General features: G+C 46.0%; 1 protein-coding gene across 2 annotated transcripts in view; it reads left to right on the top strand.

Annotated features, from left to right (window-relative positions):
- The window catches only part of FARP1 (FERM, ARH/RhoGEF and pleckstrin domain protein 1), a 292,674-nt gene that overhangs the window by 190,645 nt on the left and 86,290 nt on the right, over nt 1-15,739 (top strand). For both annotated transcript variants that reach the window (XM_008073446.1, XM_021706666.1), the window contains one exon: nt 13,711-13,753. In XM_008073446.1, coding sequence (XP_008071637.1) covers nt 13,711-13,753 — 43 coding nt within the window. The remainder of the gene's footprint in view (nt 1-13,710; nt 13,754-15,739) is intronic.

Here is a 15,739-nt window from a genome sequence, read left to right as displayed (position 1 = left end):
ATCAAAGCTGAACATCAACCAATCAAACTACCATGTTCCAAACCCTCTTTTGCATGGCAGGAATGAGCACCAACCAATCAGAACTGCCATGTTTCAATCCCTCATTTGCATGATAGGAATGAACATCAACAAATCAAATTGCCATGTTTCAATCCCTCGTTTGCATGGCAGGGATAAACACCAACCAATCAGAACTGTCATGTTTCAATCCCTCACTTGCATGATGGGAATGGAAAAGAGGTCAACTCTGTATAAAAACAACCTCAGACCCCTAGCTGGGGCAGACAGCTCTTCTCTCACTGCCCTGCCCACTGCTCTCTTGCAGTGTGATCACTAAGCCTGTATGTCTCTACTACTCTGATTTGACATGGGTGAATTAGGCCAGTTGGCCGTTACCTAGGATGGTGCAGACAGAGAGGAGGAGAGTCAGCAGGGACAGAAGTCAGAGCAAGGGAAGAGAGCCTTTCCAGGAAGGAGCTGCTGGAGGGGCATGGAAGCTCCTGCCCCCAGATCTTGCCCAGAGCAGTGGTGAATGTGTGACTCCGTCATGCTCCTAAAAACCAGGGCAAGTTGTGTTTTCCTTAGTCCCATCTCCAAAGACTTCGTCATTGTCTAGTTGCTACTTTAAATCTGGGCTTCCCTGACTCCTCGCTTTTTTTCCTGATGTGGCTCATGACCATAGACCTGCCAGATCTCGTTCTGCATCCGTGTGTTCATCTAACAACTATTGTGAGCCTACACTGTATCAGGCATCACACATCACATGGATCTGAGAGAAAGTGACAGCTGGCAAGAAGAAGGTGTGTTTCCATTTATTAGGAATGCAGGCTTAGTAAGAGAGTCCAGGAAACAGTTATAATGTAGCACATTCTGTGAAACATTGTTTCATGGACTTATTTCACTTTAAAATATTCATCTCAAAACACCTGAAGATAGATTTCTCATTATTTGTAACAACCCTGCCCATTGCCTGCCTGAATTACCTTACACTCCCGATAGCCTTCCTGACTCCTGTCTTGTTCTATCCAGGCCTGCTGGAGCTGCCTTTTTCTACCAGGAATCGGTAGTGGCATCTTTGCACTCCATAGTTGAGGGTGCTAAGATTCTGAGAATTGTTTCTCCTGTCTGGATCTACCAGTTAGCTAACGGCAGAGCCAGGATCCTAAGTGTTCTTCTGACTCCACATTCAATGCCTGAGTAAACCATGGGTGCTTCCCTTTTGCTAGGATTTTCAAACCCATTGATCTTTCTACGTACCTCCTGAGCTGACTTCTTTAAAGAAAAAAAAAATTTTAATTAAGCTTGCTTTTTATGATTTCACCCCTTCCTTAGAATATCGTTTAGGAACATGGTTAAGTGCAAAAAACCAAAACCAAAACAAAACAAAAAAACACTAATGATGACTTTTAAAAGTAGGCTTTTATTTGTATACACCATGCCAGTAAAAGTCACCGCGTGAGTACTCACTGTGTGCTGGGGTGTTCTGTCTCTGTGTGTACAGCAGTGCATGCGACCCCCTTTCTAGAGCAGGGATCAGTGCGCTTTCTTTGTAGAGGGACAGATAGTCAATACTGTAGACTGTGCAGGCCATGCAGTCTCTGCAGCAACTCTGAGATCTGGCCTGTGTACAAGCAGCTGCAGACAATATATAAGCATATAGGTATGCCTGTGTTCCAGTAAAACTTTGTAAAACAGGAAGCTGTAGTTTGCCAGCACCTATTCCTGAGAGAGTAACTCTGTGCCAGGCACCATGGTAGGTTTACATACGGTATTTCATTTATTCCTACAAAGGTCCGTCATGTCTCCTTTTTCTGGAGAGGAGGGTCGGCCTTACAGAGGTTGAGTCATCCTCACAAAAGCAAGGTGTGGTGGATACCGGTCCTGTTCCCAGTCACCATGCTAGTCCAACCATCTCTCTGCATTTTACTCCTGGATGTTTACAAGGTCCCAGCCTGAGAGCTAACTGCATATCATGGTAAAAACAAGTTCTTTGGACAAAGCTAGTCTGAGATATTGGAGGGGATTGTGTCAGGGACTAGAGGGGCATAAGGAAAGCCCTGGGGTCCAGGCCGTGCTCTGACTCTCGGGTGCTGGTTCCATGGGTGCAGTCAGTTTGTAAAAATTGAACTCTATGCTTAGAACTTGTGAGATAGATATATATAACTTCAATGAAAGTTGGCCACAAATGTAGTAAAATAAAAGTATACAGTAGCAGACGTGATGACCAAAAGGTGCTCAGAGACTGGCTTACAGGAACTCTCCTGGAAATGCCAGTCTGGATGGGATAAACCGTGGAAGAACAGTTTGCATGGGAGGATATTCATCACTAGCTGGACTTCCCCCTCTTCCCCAGACAGCGTTGCTTGACAGTATCAGATTTGCGCCTCCTTCCTGGATTCGGCAGCCGCATTGCTGCCTTTCCACCCAGGCCATGCGTCGCAAAGGGGTTGAACCCTCTCTGCAGTCAGATGCGGGCATGCACATCATGGCTTCTAGAACTCTTAGCAGCAAAGTGACGGGGGGACGCTCTTCTGCCTTCCTGAGCTTCACTTTGGTCTTGTGTAAAATGAGCATAACAGTGCCCACCTCAGGGGCTTTGGAAAGATTAAATGTGATAACATCTATTAGCACATGGCCCAGTATCTGGTCAGATCTTTAAAGTGCTCAGAAAACTTCAGTTAGAGAAACTGTCACCACCATCATCTTCATCATCATTATTACTTTTTGTGGTCAACAACAGTTACAATTTATCATCTTAATGATTTTTTTTTTTGGTAGGGATGAAGTCTTGCTATGTTGCGCAGGCTGGTCTCAAACTCCTGGGCTCAGGCGATCTTCCTACCTTGGCCTCCCAAAGTGCTGGGATTATAGGCATGAGCCGCCTTGCTTAACCATCATCTTGATGATTTTTAGGTGTATGGTTCAGAAGTGTTAACTATGTGCACGTTGTCGTACAGCACATCTCCAGAACTTTCTCATCTTACTAAACAGAAACTCTGTACATGAAACAACTACTCTGAGCCAAAAACATTGCTTGAGTCCAGGAGTTCGAGGCCAGTCTGAGCAACATAGCGAGACCTCATCTCTACCAAAAAAAAATGAAAAAAATTATCCTGGCATGGTGGTATGTACCTGTAGTCCCAGCTATTCAGGAGGCTGAGGCAGGTGGATCGCCTGAGGCTAGGGGAATCGAGGCTGTGGTGAGTCATAATCCTGCCACTGTACTCTAGCCTGGGCAACAGAGATATTGACTCAAAAAAAAAAAAAGAGGGAAATTCTGTCATATGCTATCACACAGATGAATCGTGAGGACATTATGCTAAGTGAGATAAGCCAGTCACAAAAAGACAAATACTTCACGATTCCACTTACACGAGCTTTCTAATGTTGTCCTACTCTTAGAAACAGGAAGTAGAATGGTGGTGGCCAGAGGCTGGGGGATGGAACTGGTGAGAAGGCATTCCATAGCTATAGCGTTTCAGATTTAGCCCCCACCTCTTGGCTGTTGTGACTCATGCTGCAATGAACGTGAGTGTGCTGTCACTGTTGTTTTCTGATGCCACTGTTGTGACTGTCACCTTTGCTGGCCTTTATTTAGGAAGTCCTGCCCTTACCTGCCAAAGCATGATGATGGGTCTACAAATGCCCCATCACATGACAGTCACAATTGGCTTCACTCACTTCTCTGTGTGTGATACCTGAGTAGCCAGTTGTTGCCAAAGCCCCTGGCCTGCCAGGTCGCGGATTTCCTTCCCTCGGTGGTAAGCTGCTGGATTCAGGCCACTCGGAGTCCTGCTCAGCCTCGTGTCCCTCTCCTTGTTATTTCTATTGTGTGAATTGGTAATTCAGAACATAGTAGGCATTAAGGCATTGAAGGGGGAAAACAAGTGCTTTCTAAGCCTTGAGAAAGATGGGTTTTTCAAGGCCATAAATAAACGAGTGATCATTATGAAACAGTCAGTTACACTCCACTCTTAATTAGACTTGTCCTGTGGCTCATCAGTTAATAGAGTTGCTTGCTGTGTTTACACACACGTTTGGCCTGCTGTTGTCCTTGGGTCTGGACACTGTCCCCAAAGGATCACTCCACAGAGCAGAGAAGTGTTTTAATCAGCTTTGTAAAAATACAGATTGGGCCTTCTGTAGGAGGAATGCTATTGATCCTAGGGCTCAAGACGCTGTGCTTAGTATAGCAACTAATTGGTACATAAAGTCTAAAGGCTGGGAAAGGCCAGGACGCCATTAGGTTGCCATGGGGGTGAGCTCAGGGAACTAACCAGGGGATTTGCTTCACACTGATGAGGCAGGATTCTTGCTAAAACTAGGCACAGAAGCCTGAGGTCGAGGTCTAGTCTAGAAGAGGCCTCAGTGGAGCCTGGCTGACATTTGGTCAAGGGAAGGGTCTTTGTTACACCCAACTCTGCCTCCACAAGACAGGAGCAGCCGTGGGCAGTATGAAAACGAATGAATGCGGCTGTGCTCCAATAAAACTTTATTTATGGGCATGGAAATTTGGATTTCATAGAGCCTTCACCTGTCGTGACATGCCAGTCTTTCGATTTTCTTCAACCACTTAAGAATGTGGAAAACCAGTCTTTGCTTCTGACCTGTGCTGAAGCAGGGAGTGGGCTGGCCAGATCTGGGCCATGTGCCTTGGTTTGCCAGTCTCTGTGGTATTTCATCATCCAGGTTTTATAATGAGCAGACCTAGAGAGGTCACTTACCCCAACTAGAACAATAAAGTGTGTTCCCTGTCTTAGCCAAAGCATGGACTCTGCTGCGCGTGGCTGCCTTTCAGATCTCTCCATCTCAAAGAGCTGCACAGATCCTAACAGCAGAGATAGGTGTGCAGGTAAGATTGATGTCATTGGCCCATTGAGGACACTTGGAAGAACTCTGTGCTTTGGGCTGCCAATCTGTTTAAAAATTCACTGTCATTTGGCAGCTAGGTAGATTCTTAATGTCCTTGATTTTACACTTTCTCTGAAAAATGGAGCAAGAAATGACTCTCTTACAAGGTTATCATGAGGGCTAATCAGATACTTTACAATACTGAGCCCGGCAGGTCTCATGGCACGCAGTAGGCACTCAGATATCTGTTGTATTTCTGAGAGTATTAGAATGTATGTTTGCATTCTAACTCCGAAACCAGCGAGGCCAGTCCACCGAGCTTTTATGAAAGTGACATTGCTCACTGGCCTGATAGAACAATTCTGTTTTCTTATAAATAAACACTGGCAACACTCAGGAAAAGATTAGTACCTTGTCATTTATTCTTTGTCTTCCATGCCAGAAGAAAACTTTCGCAGGCAGCAGGCGTGCTTTCGAAGGTCTCAAGGTCGTGGAAGCAGAACTGCATGGGATAATAGGTGTCCCTTGCTCGGGGTTTTCTGCTGGAGTCAGACAGACCTTCATCTGTCTCAGCCTCTGACCTCACTTCTTCCTGGGGGTCTAAGTGGACCTCTGAGGAACATGCCAGGAGTAAAGGATGAACATTGCAGGACCAAGAGCAATCTGAAAGTTTGAGAAGCCAGCAGAGGTGAGGCTGGGGAGCAGCTCAGTCACCATGTGTCATCTGATAGTGGGTGTATTGATTGGGCAGGTCACCAGCAGAGGCAAAGCTCTGCTTCAGCAGAGAGTCCGGGAGAAGGACAGATCACTTGGAAAATATAGCTATGGATAATGTTCTATGCTGAAGCTAAAAGGCAGATACTGTTTTTCGGTTTTGTTTCATTAGGAGACACTTTTTAAAATTTTTAAAAAATTTTTGAGTTGAGGCCTTATTCTGTCACCAGGCTGGAGTGTAGTGGCACAATCATGGCTCACTGCAGTCTCGACCTCCTGGGCTCAGGAGATCTCCTGAGTAGCTGGGACACAGGCGTTGAACCACAACCATGGCTAATTTTATGATTTTCTTTTTTTCTTTTTCGTTTTTGTAGAGACAAGGTATCCCTGTGTTGTCCATTCTGGTCTTGAACTCCCAGGTGCAAGCAACCCTCCCTCATTGGCCTCCCAAAGTGCTAGGATTACAGGCTTGAGCCGCTGTGCCCAGATATTATTTTTTAGAGCAGTTTTAAGTTTACAAAAAAATGAAGCAGCAAGTATTGAGTGTTCCCATATACTGCCCCCAACCCCCCCCACACACACATACACACAGTGTCTCTTGCCATTGACAGCTTTCTTTAGTGTGGTACATGTGTTACAACTGATGGACCAATGTTGATAGTAGTGTAGTGTTATTCACTACAATCCAAAGCTTGCATTAGGGTTCTCTCTTGGTGTTATACATTTTGTGGATTTTTACAAATGCGTCACTGCGTATGTCCAATGTGCTGGAATCACACAAAGTGTTACAGCCTTCTGCATTTTTATGCCCCCTGCCCAGAAAAGCTGAGACGGAGACAACAGTTGTTGCGGGAGAGAAAGAGTTGAATGTCGCAAAGTGGCTGAGTAAGAAGGACAGGAGATATTTCTCAAATCTGCCTCCCAAGAACTTAGAAGCTAGGGTTTTTAAGATTAATTTGGCAGGTGAGGGGACTAGGGAATTGAGACTGCTCATTGGTTGGGTATGAAATCACAGAGGTGTCGAGATTGTCTTTGTGCCCTGAGTCAGTTTTTGGGTGGGGTTCACAGGTCACTGGTCTTGTTGGCCTCAGAAAGTCTTATCAAAATGCAGAGTCTGAGAAACTTCTGACACCATTCCTAGGTTTATGGTATCTATAGAAGCAATTGGGAAGTTGCAGCTGTTATGAAAGATGGATGCAAGAGGGAGGATATCTGCTAATCGCGCTTTGGCTTGCTAAACTTCTGGATCCCATCAAGGAGGTTGGCATGACCTACAGCCCATTGTTCTTCAGAGGAAAACAAGTTTGTTAATCTTGCAGGCAGCCCTGGGGTCTGGGATCTACACACAGGGAGAAAAGAAAATGAGTAAAACAAACATTTTAGGATTTAGATCTTAACATAGTTTGGGACCCATTACAATTCTAACCTTGTGGCCTTTTATTAATTTTACGAAGGCTGTTTCAAGGGTAGTTTCACTGCCCCAAATACTCCTTGTGTGCCGCCATCTGTTCATCCCTCTCTTCCCTGAGCCCTGGCAACCTGATCTTTCTGTCTGTATTTTCTGTATTCTTGATGCTTTGAAATCTGAACCTTCCTGACTCAAGAGAGACTGCCCTCCCAGGGCTAGTAGATTCCTAGAGACAGCGAGTGCCTCCAGCTAACAAGTCTAGAGCCATATCCAGTCACCTCCTCTGCTGGCTCTTACTCTCAGGAGGCAATATTCCTCAGCCCTAGAGCTGTTCCAGGGACAGGTCCCACAACCAGAGGCGGCCTTCCACCCCAGAGCCCATGGAAATGATTCAAACTAGCCAATCCTGAACCTGATTGCCCCATGCCTCACCTGGAAACCACAAGTCTGCCCACGCCTTCTCCCCACTCTCTCTGCTTCCTGACCTACCCTGGTGCTTCCCCTGGTGGATGGCCCTGCATGGTTTGACACACTCCTTCCTCCTGGGAACTGTGAGTAACAAACTCTCTTTCTGTTGGCATTTGTCTCCTGATGTATTGGCCACGATCTAAGAGTAATAGGCTCTACCCTACAGCCCAGGTGTGTAGCAGACTGTACCGTGTGAGTGTGTGTGAGTACATCCTATGGTGTTCACACAAGGATAGAAACACCTCACAATCAAAGCATTTCAGTGCAGAGCACACAGCCCAAAAGGAGAAAGTTGTATTAACAAGGGATCAGGAGCAAGTAAGATTGGATGGAAACCAGGAGCCTGCAGCGAAGGCATAATGGGCTGGAAAGCTGTTCTGTAGCCATGTTGTGGAGGAACAGTGTGATGGGCTGAATTTTATAACCCTCCCTAAAATGTGTGTGTTGAATCCTGGTACTTCAGAAGGTGAGTATAGTAGGAGAGAGGGTCTTTAAAGAGGTGATTAAGTGAAGTGAGACCATTAAGGTGGGCCCTAACCCTATCTGACTGGTATCCTTCTAAAAAGAGACCTCTTAGACACAGAGGCATCAGAGACACCCACACTCAGAGGAAAGACCACACGAGGTGAGGTGGCAGCTGGAAGTAAGGAGAGAGGACTTAGGAGAAACCACCCCCGCGATACCTCAAGCCTCCAGAACTGTAGACCGATAAATGTCATTCAAGCTGCCCAGTCTTCGGTATTTTGTTATGGCAGCCTCACACACAGTAGGCCTTTAGATTCCAGTGGAAGTTCCTGGATTCAGAAACCAGTTCATCTTTGAGTCCTACTGACTGACAATGAGATTTCTCTAGAAGTCAAGGCATTTTAACCAAGTTCCCTTCCAGTCAGGCCTCATGGATGCATGGATGGACTCAGGAGGCCAGCAGCCTGGATTTCAGTGAGGATGGAGGGTGTGGTTTGCTGGAAGGGGAGCCGGGGCATTGGGATTTAAGACATCATTACACACATGACCTCTCCACTGGCAGGGAGAGAAAGATGATGGTGTTTCTGTTACCTTGTAACTCACCCGAAACACGTTTCTTTCCGCTTGTTTGAGGGAACAAATGACTGGCCTGGGATGACCTAGTCCTGCTCAAATGACCCCCCGGTGGCCCTCCTTAAATATAACGCTAGAGTTTCCACTCCAGCCAAGCAGCTAGCTCGTCCGCTGGGTAGTGGGTTGAGTCCTACGTATGCAAGGCTTTCTTCCTTACCTCTGCACATATCATCCTGGCTGGTGAGGGTTCAGGTTCTTGCAGGCCGGGCGTCCTCACCCAGGCAGGCCTGAAGGGGTCGCGACCGTAGCCTTGCAGCATCACCACTGCAGAGCTGCCGAACAGGTTGACCATCCCTGGCACCTCTTCCATTCTAGCCCCATGTGTTATAAAGCCACATGCTCCCTTGGCTCAAATCGGGGCTTGTGTTTGATGCTTTCCACAGAAATGCCAAAAACAGAGGAGAGATGTTTAAAAACAACTCATGAAACTGGCAGCTGCATTGCCAAATCATAGTTGGTGTGTCCTGGGTAGTTTGCAGAAGTCTGGACGGGTCTGTGGCCACTCCGGTGCTGGTGAGAGAGCCCGGTGGCCGGGATCGCAGGCCCAGGGTGGACCATCTGGTTAACCCCTCTCCCACATGACACAGCTCCTTAGAAACTTATTCACTGTCTACGATCCTGCAACACTCTGACTCCACACAGGGAACAGGAGGCATCAAAAGAACTTTCTTATTTTCCGATCACAGACATGTGAACTCGCTTGGGTTTGTCATCAGCCTGCCCTCTCCCCTTCCACAGTAGGAGAGCCGCTCTTCTTTCTGTCCTAAGCGAATGCCCTGGGCTTTAGAGACATGTTGGCCCATCATCTCTCAGGTCTCTTAGCATGTTGGAGTTACTCCCCCTTGCTGGTGTTTTCAGCCCTCCCCGTCTCAAACGCACCCAGGTCCTTCCGATTAGCAACAGGCAGATGCACACCACCGTGTTTGATTCCTCACCCCCCTGCTTCTGTTCTGTCAGCTGTTGCATCTCAGCAAAGCTTCTTGGTGAAGCCATTCCTTCCTCTTTCCTGCCTGCCGGGTTTTCAGACTCGTCCCCGAATTCAGTGACCGACTGGCAGATACGTTAGTTCCCATCTTATCTGATCTTTTGGCAGCTCTCAGTATCCCTCCTTTGGGAAACGCTGTCATTTCATGACTTCCATGACACAATTCTCTATTTTTCTTGCAGCCTCCTTGGCTTCCACCAGGTGGTTCTCTGGTGGAGGCATTGGTCAACTCTCATACCTTTCGTTCTCTGGACACTACACAGGCTGTCTTGCTCTCCATGGAGTCAGGCTGGTGATGACTTCTTTTTTTTTTAGTTGGGTTATCACTCTGTCACTTGTCACTCGGGTTGGAGTACAGTGGCACAGTCACGGCTCAACACAGCCTCGACCTCCTGGGCTCAGGCAATCCTCCTGCCTCACTCTCCCAAGTAGCTGGGACAACAGGCACACGCCACCACACCTGGTTAATATTTTAATTTTTAATTTTTTTGTAGAGATGAGGTCTTACTATATTGACCAGCCTGGTCTCGAACCTGGGATCAAGCAGTGCTCCAGCCTTAGCCTCTCAAAGTGCTGGGATTACAGGCGTGAGCCAATGCACCCAGCCATGGTGGCACTTCTAAATGTGAGATCTCCTGCCCAGACTTCTCTGAGTCCCAGATGAATGTGTTCCACTGTGTCTGTACTCTCTCTTCCTGGCTGATCTAAGGAAACCCCTGAAAATCAACATGACCGCACCTCTAAATCCTGGCCATCCCGCAGTGCTCCATGCCTCTGGGACTGGCGCCAGCATCCACCTGATGCCCACATCCGCCATCTTAGAGGCTTTGTGGGCATTGCCTCCTTCCTCAGCCATCATATCCAGCCCATCAGTAAATTCCATCGGTTTTTACTTCTTAGATTTTTCTCAGATCTCCACTTTCCTCAACACCACCTCTGCCCTTCTAGTCTAAAATCCCATCCTGTTTTGCCTGAAGAGTTGCAACAGACCAGCCTGCATCCCGTCTTGCTTCTTCTAACCTGTTCTCACACTGTCAGACAAATCTTTTAAAAATACAGATGGAATTGTGTCGGCGCCATGTGGAAAATCCTTCTTATCACTCTTGGGATAAGGACAAGGCATCTCAACATGGCCTCGGTGGGGTTAGGCTCCTTGCTAACTCTCCAGCCCTGTTGTGCAACCATTTTGATCTTCCCCCTTGAACATGTGGACAAGGGTTTTTACTGCCTATCTTCATGCATTCTGCTCACCTCTCTGCCCCTTCAGATCTCAGTACAGTGTCATTTTCAGGGAAGCTTGCTCCCTACCTCTGCTCCTCCCATGTGCCTTATTTATTTATTTATTTAAATTCTATTTATTGGGGGAGGGGATTCTCGCTCTGTTGGCTAGGCTGGGGTGCAGTGGTGAAATCATGGCTCACTGCATCCTCAAACTCCTGGGCTCAAAGTGATCCTCCCACTTCAGCTCCCAAGAGCTGGGACTACAGATGTACACCACCAGGCCTGGGTGATTTTTTTTATTTTGTAGAGACAAGGTCTCGCTGTGTGGCCCAGGCTCAAGCGATCCTTCCTCCTTGGCCTCTCAAAGTCTTGGGATTACAGATATGGTCTACCTTGCCTAGACTTATATACTAATTTTAAATTTTATACATCTTAAAAAACCTCTCTGGGCCATGTACAGTGGTTCATGCCTGTAATTCTAGCACTTTGGGAGGCTGAAGTGGGAGGATTGCTTGAGCTCAGGAGTTCAAAACCAGCCTGAGCAACATAGCAAGACCTCATCTGTACAAAAAATTAGGCAGGCGTGGTGGCATGTGTCTGTAGTCTCAGCTGCTCAGAAGGATATGGAGGAAAAAATCACCTGAGTCCAGGAGGTCAAGGCTGTGGTGAGCTATGATCTTGCCACTGCATTCCAGCCTGGGTGACAGACCCTTGACTTAAAAAACACACCACTAAAAACCTCTCTGGCTGCCCCTCCTAGGGCTAATTTATTCTTAGAACCAGTGGGCCCATCCAGGAGCACACACACCTTCGACTTACAAACTAACCAATCTCCTTTCTCTGGCCTGTCTATCCCTGGACCCAATAATCTTCTACCTGAGTCACCCCAGAGCCTGGAAATATCTAGAACACTAGAGACCATGCCTTTAATTTAGAGACAGCCAGAATTATTCATCCTGGCCGTTGCTAAACTGTTTGTCCTGCCTTGCCTTGCTTCCAGAAATCTCAGTAACGGCCTAGGCCCTCCCGTGGCTTCTGTCTTTTGATTTTTAACACCCACATGGGAATACATCACATGGATATGCTTTGTTGGATTTAATTATTTCATTTAGGTTATTGTAAACATTTTGACTATTATAAAATACTGCAAGTAGCATCCCTTGTACTTAAATCTTTGTGTGCATAAATGGGTAATTTACAGAAGTGGCATGGCTGGATCATACCTCCTAGACCTTTGATCATTATTTCCTAAATTGTCTTCAGAAAACTCACATCAATTCATAAATCCATCAGTAAAGTAGGACATTGCCCACTTCCCTGTGTCCTGGCCAACTTTGGGTCTTATACAAACACTAAAGTATGTATATAGCCATATCTAGATGCAAATGTATGGGTGGAAATGGTATTCCACTGTCTTAATTTACATTTCCAGTACAGATGACATCTGGGCACCAGTAGTTTTCAGTTAGCTGTTGGCATTTTCTCTTTGTAAATTACCTCAGGTTCTTTGCATAGATTTCTGCAGAGTTCTCTCTTTCATACTCACTTATAAAACTCTGTGTTAAGCACATTATCTTTGTTTTTGTCATACATCCAAATATAAGCTTCTGTTGAACCCTTTCAAATTACCAGAAGTCCAAGGGGAGTTTTTTAAAAAAGGACATATGGTCTAGGATAATACAGTTAACTTACCCTTTCTTAATAAAGGCAGCTGGTTTCTTTCTTATTTGAAAATTTTGCCACTCAAACCATATGCCAAGGAGCACGCATGTGGAAAAGAGTCTGGACTTTAAAGTTGGACAGATCTGATTTCAGTCCTAGCTCTGCCACTGCCTAGCTGAGGGACCTGGGACCAGTTATTTAGCTTCTGCAAGTCTCAGATTTTATTCCTGGGTAGCAATGGCCTTGTTTGGAGAGGTCAGTAGCTTACAGGTAGTGTGTGGTGCGGAGGTGGGATTCTGTAAATATCCATCCTCTTTCCATATCCCTCAAAGATGTGCGGTTCTGCATGTACTCATACATATATGAGGTCTGGCAGTTAGGTTCGTGAACTCATCCTAGAAAAAGGGCTACATACCTCATTGCTGAATATCGCTATGGTCACCTTTGAAGTCCTCCCCTTGGGAAGCTATGCACTGATACCTGCGCCTAGTCTACCTGTCAATGCAGTTTTGGAACTCTTTTGCTGGAATGGCCATCAGAGTCGTCATTGTATTACTCTTGCTGTCTCGAATGTCATCAGATGTCTTCCTTTCCATATTTCCTTTATCTTCTGGTAAAGAAGAAAGCCACTGGGGGCCAGATCAGGTGAGTAAGGAGGGTGTTTCGATACAGTTATTGATACAGTGCTGCCACAGTAGGCTCACAGTGGCAGGTTTGGAGCTTACTTGTCAGATCTCAGCAAATAATGACAGCAGCTATGAAGGCCATTCCAGAAAGAGTTCCAAAATTGCTTTGACAGGCGGACTAGACACTGGCACTGATGCATAGCTTCCCGAGGGGAATACTTCGAGGGTGACTGTAGTGATCTTCAGCAGTGGGTTATGTAGCACTTTTTTGAGGATGGTTCATGAACCTAATTGTCAAACCTCGTATTCTGTTTCAGTAAGGAATATACATATTTCACTTGACTGGAGTAGCCAGTTATGCAGTCGTTCATTAACATTTTCCAAATAGGTAAGTATGATAAAAGTACAAATGAGAGTAGAGCAATTCTTAGTCAACTGTGTGGATCTGAGTCTAGGAGAGATTTTAAGCTTCAAGCTCAGGGATAATATTAGCAAATAAGGATCCATTCTATAGATATGGTAGACAATGCAAGATATAGCATTCTGGGGGGAAAAGGAACAGACAGCCTCTTATTCTGAAAAATATTTTGATTTTAAACAGCTTCAAACAAAGTCTAAAATAGTCACTCTTTCTCATTGGGAACTCATGTCTCAATCTGTTCTTTTTTCCCTTTTAGGTGTGGCTGGATCTCTTGAAACCTATTGTGAAACAGATTAGAAGTAAGTGTATGCCATATGTTGAACAACGCGTGAGCTATAAAGCCAGACATTCTCATGTCTAGACATCTCCTGCCTTGTGCCATGGAGCACTGGGGATATACATTCTTCTGTTATTCTTTGATTGCTTTTCATCATCCGCTAATCCACGTACTATTAAAATGTTTCTGCTGCAGTTTTAACATCTAACAATTTGGCAATCAAAACCTTGCTTGGAAAATCAAATCTCGTTTTGATTAGCACCTGAAGCCTGCCATTATTTGAAGCCCCAGAATAATCACATGTGTTTTGTCTATGCCGTTGTTACTGCCACTTTCGAAGGGGAAGGGGAGAGCCATTTATTGCTAAAATTGATTCTAGATTTTCCGTCCTCCCTCACAAAGCCTGTGAAATCAGAATGCAAGTGTTGTTTGGCGGGAAAAGGTGCTGTGTGTGTGTGTGTGTGTGTGTTTCTGAACGGCAGGCAGGACTCTGAAGGGAATCTGGCATGCATTTAGACTGTGAGGAAAGAAGAGATTAAGGAAGGTGAAGGAAAAGAACAAAGAAAGAAAAAGTGCTTTTTCTCTCTTTTCTGATTGCCTCCCCAGCGTCCGCTCCTCTCTCTGTTGTGGGGTAAAATTCAGGGTCAAACTCTCTTCTCAGAGTCATCCCAAGGGGTCTCTCACTGAAGCCAGAGCCTGGACAGAAGTCTGAGGATGGTAAAAAAACAGCATCCCTTTAGTTCAGCATGATGCTCACAATACCTGTGGGATTCTGTGTCTGATTAAGAAACCCCGCTGGGCCACTTATTTATATAAATTGCTATGTCATAAACACACAGCGCAATGTCTACATGGCCCTGACACAACTGAACTTAATGTTGATCTTCCTTCTACATTTTTTTTTTGAGCTGGGGTCTCACTCTGTTGCCCAAGCTGGAGTGCAGTGGAGCTATCACGGCTCACCACAGCCTGGACCTCATGGACTCAGGTGATCCTTCTGCCTCAGCCTCCCAATTAACTGAGACTCCAGGCAGGCACCACCACGCCTAACTACTTTTTTGATTATTTTGTAGAGACGGGGTCTCACTATGTTGCCTAGACTGGTCTCAAACTCCTGGGCTCAAGTGATTCTCCCACCTCAGCCTCCCAAAGTGCTGGGATGACAGGCATGAACCACTGCACCTGGCCAATCTTCTCTAATTTCATCAAAGATGAAAATGAAATGGGCGTCGTTTAATGTTTACTGGGTGTCCTCAGCATGGCTGGCAGGTGATGACTAATGGCGGGGGGGTGGGAGAGATATTGCTAAGAGAAGCCCCCAGGCCTGATGGGCCAAGGTCACATAGAGTCTAGAAGACTGATGTGTGTTCCTACAGCAGTTCACCAGGGCAGCTGCTCATGGCGGGAGGGTGGCCCTCCCACGCAGACCTGACAGCAGATTGGGCTGTTGTCAGGTCAGAGCCAGAGCAGGGATGTTATGTTCTGTCCGTCTTCCCCATGTGCTTTGACTGACCCTGGGTGACAGAGCTGTCACTTTGCATCGAGTGCTAACGTCTTCCTTGCTTCAGGTTTTCTGAGGATCTGAGTGTGCTTACTCAGTTTCATCTTTGTGAAAATTTACTGAGAGGAAATAGTGAAGCCATCTCATCTTCTTTCTCTTTTGCTGCTGTTATGTTATGTTCCAGATTTGATATGCCAGGGCTTCTGTTAATTTTTAAGGAAAAGAAGCCTCTCTTGGCTTTAGTATTTTCATGTATATATTACCAGAATCTTAGCTTTATGTCATCTTTATTTTTTCTTTTCTTTTCTTTTTTTTTTGAGTCAGGGTCTCTGTCACCCAGGCTGGAGTGCAGTGGCATGCTTATGACTAACACAACCCTGACCTGCTGGGCTCATGCAATCCTTCCACCCCAGCCTTCTGAGCAGCTGGAATTACCCAGATCACTTTTTTTTTTTTTTTTGAGTTGGAGTCTCACTCTGTCACCCAGACTAGAGTGCAGTGGCCGCT

The sequence above is a fragment of the Carlito syrichta genome, unplaced genomic scaffold (assembly GCF_000164805.1).
Source record: "Carlito syrichta isolate Samal-C Ts95f unplaced genomic scaffold, Tarsius_syrichta-2.0.1 Scaffold315847, whole genome shotgun sequence".
NCBI classification, from domain to species: Eukaryota; Metazoa; Chordata; class Mammalia; order Primates; family Tarsiidae; genus Carlito; species Carlito syrichta.
This window is presented reverse-complemented; position numbering and strand designations above follow the sequence as displayed.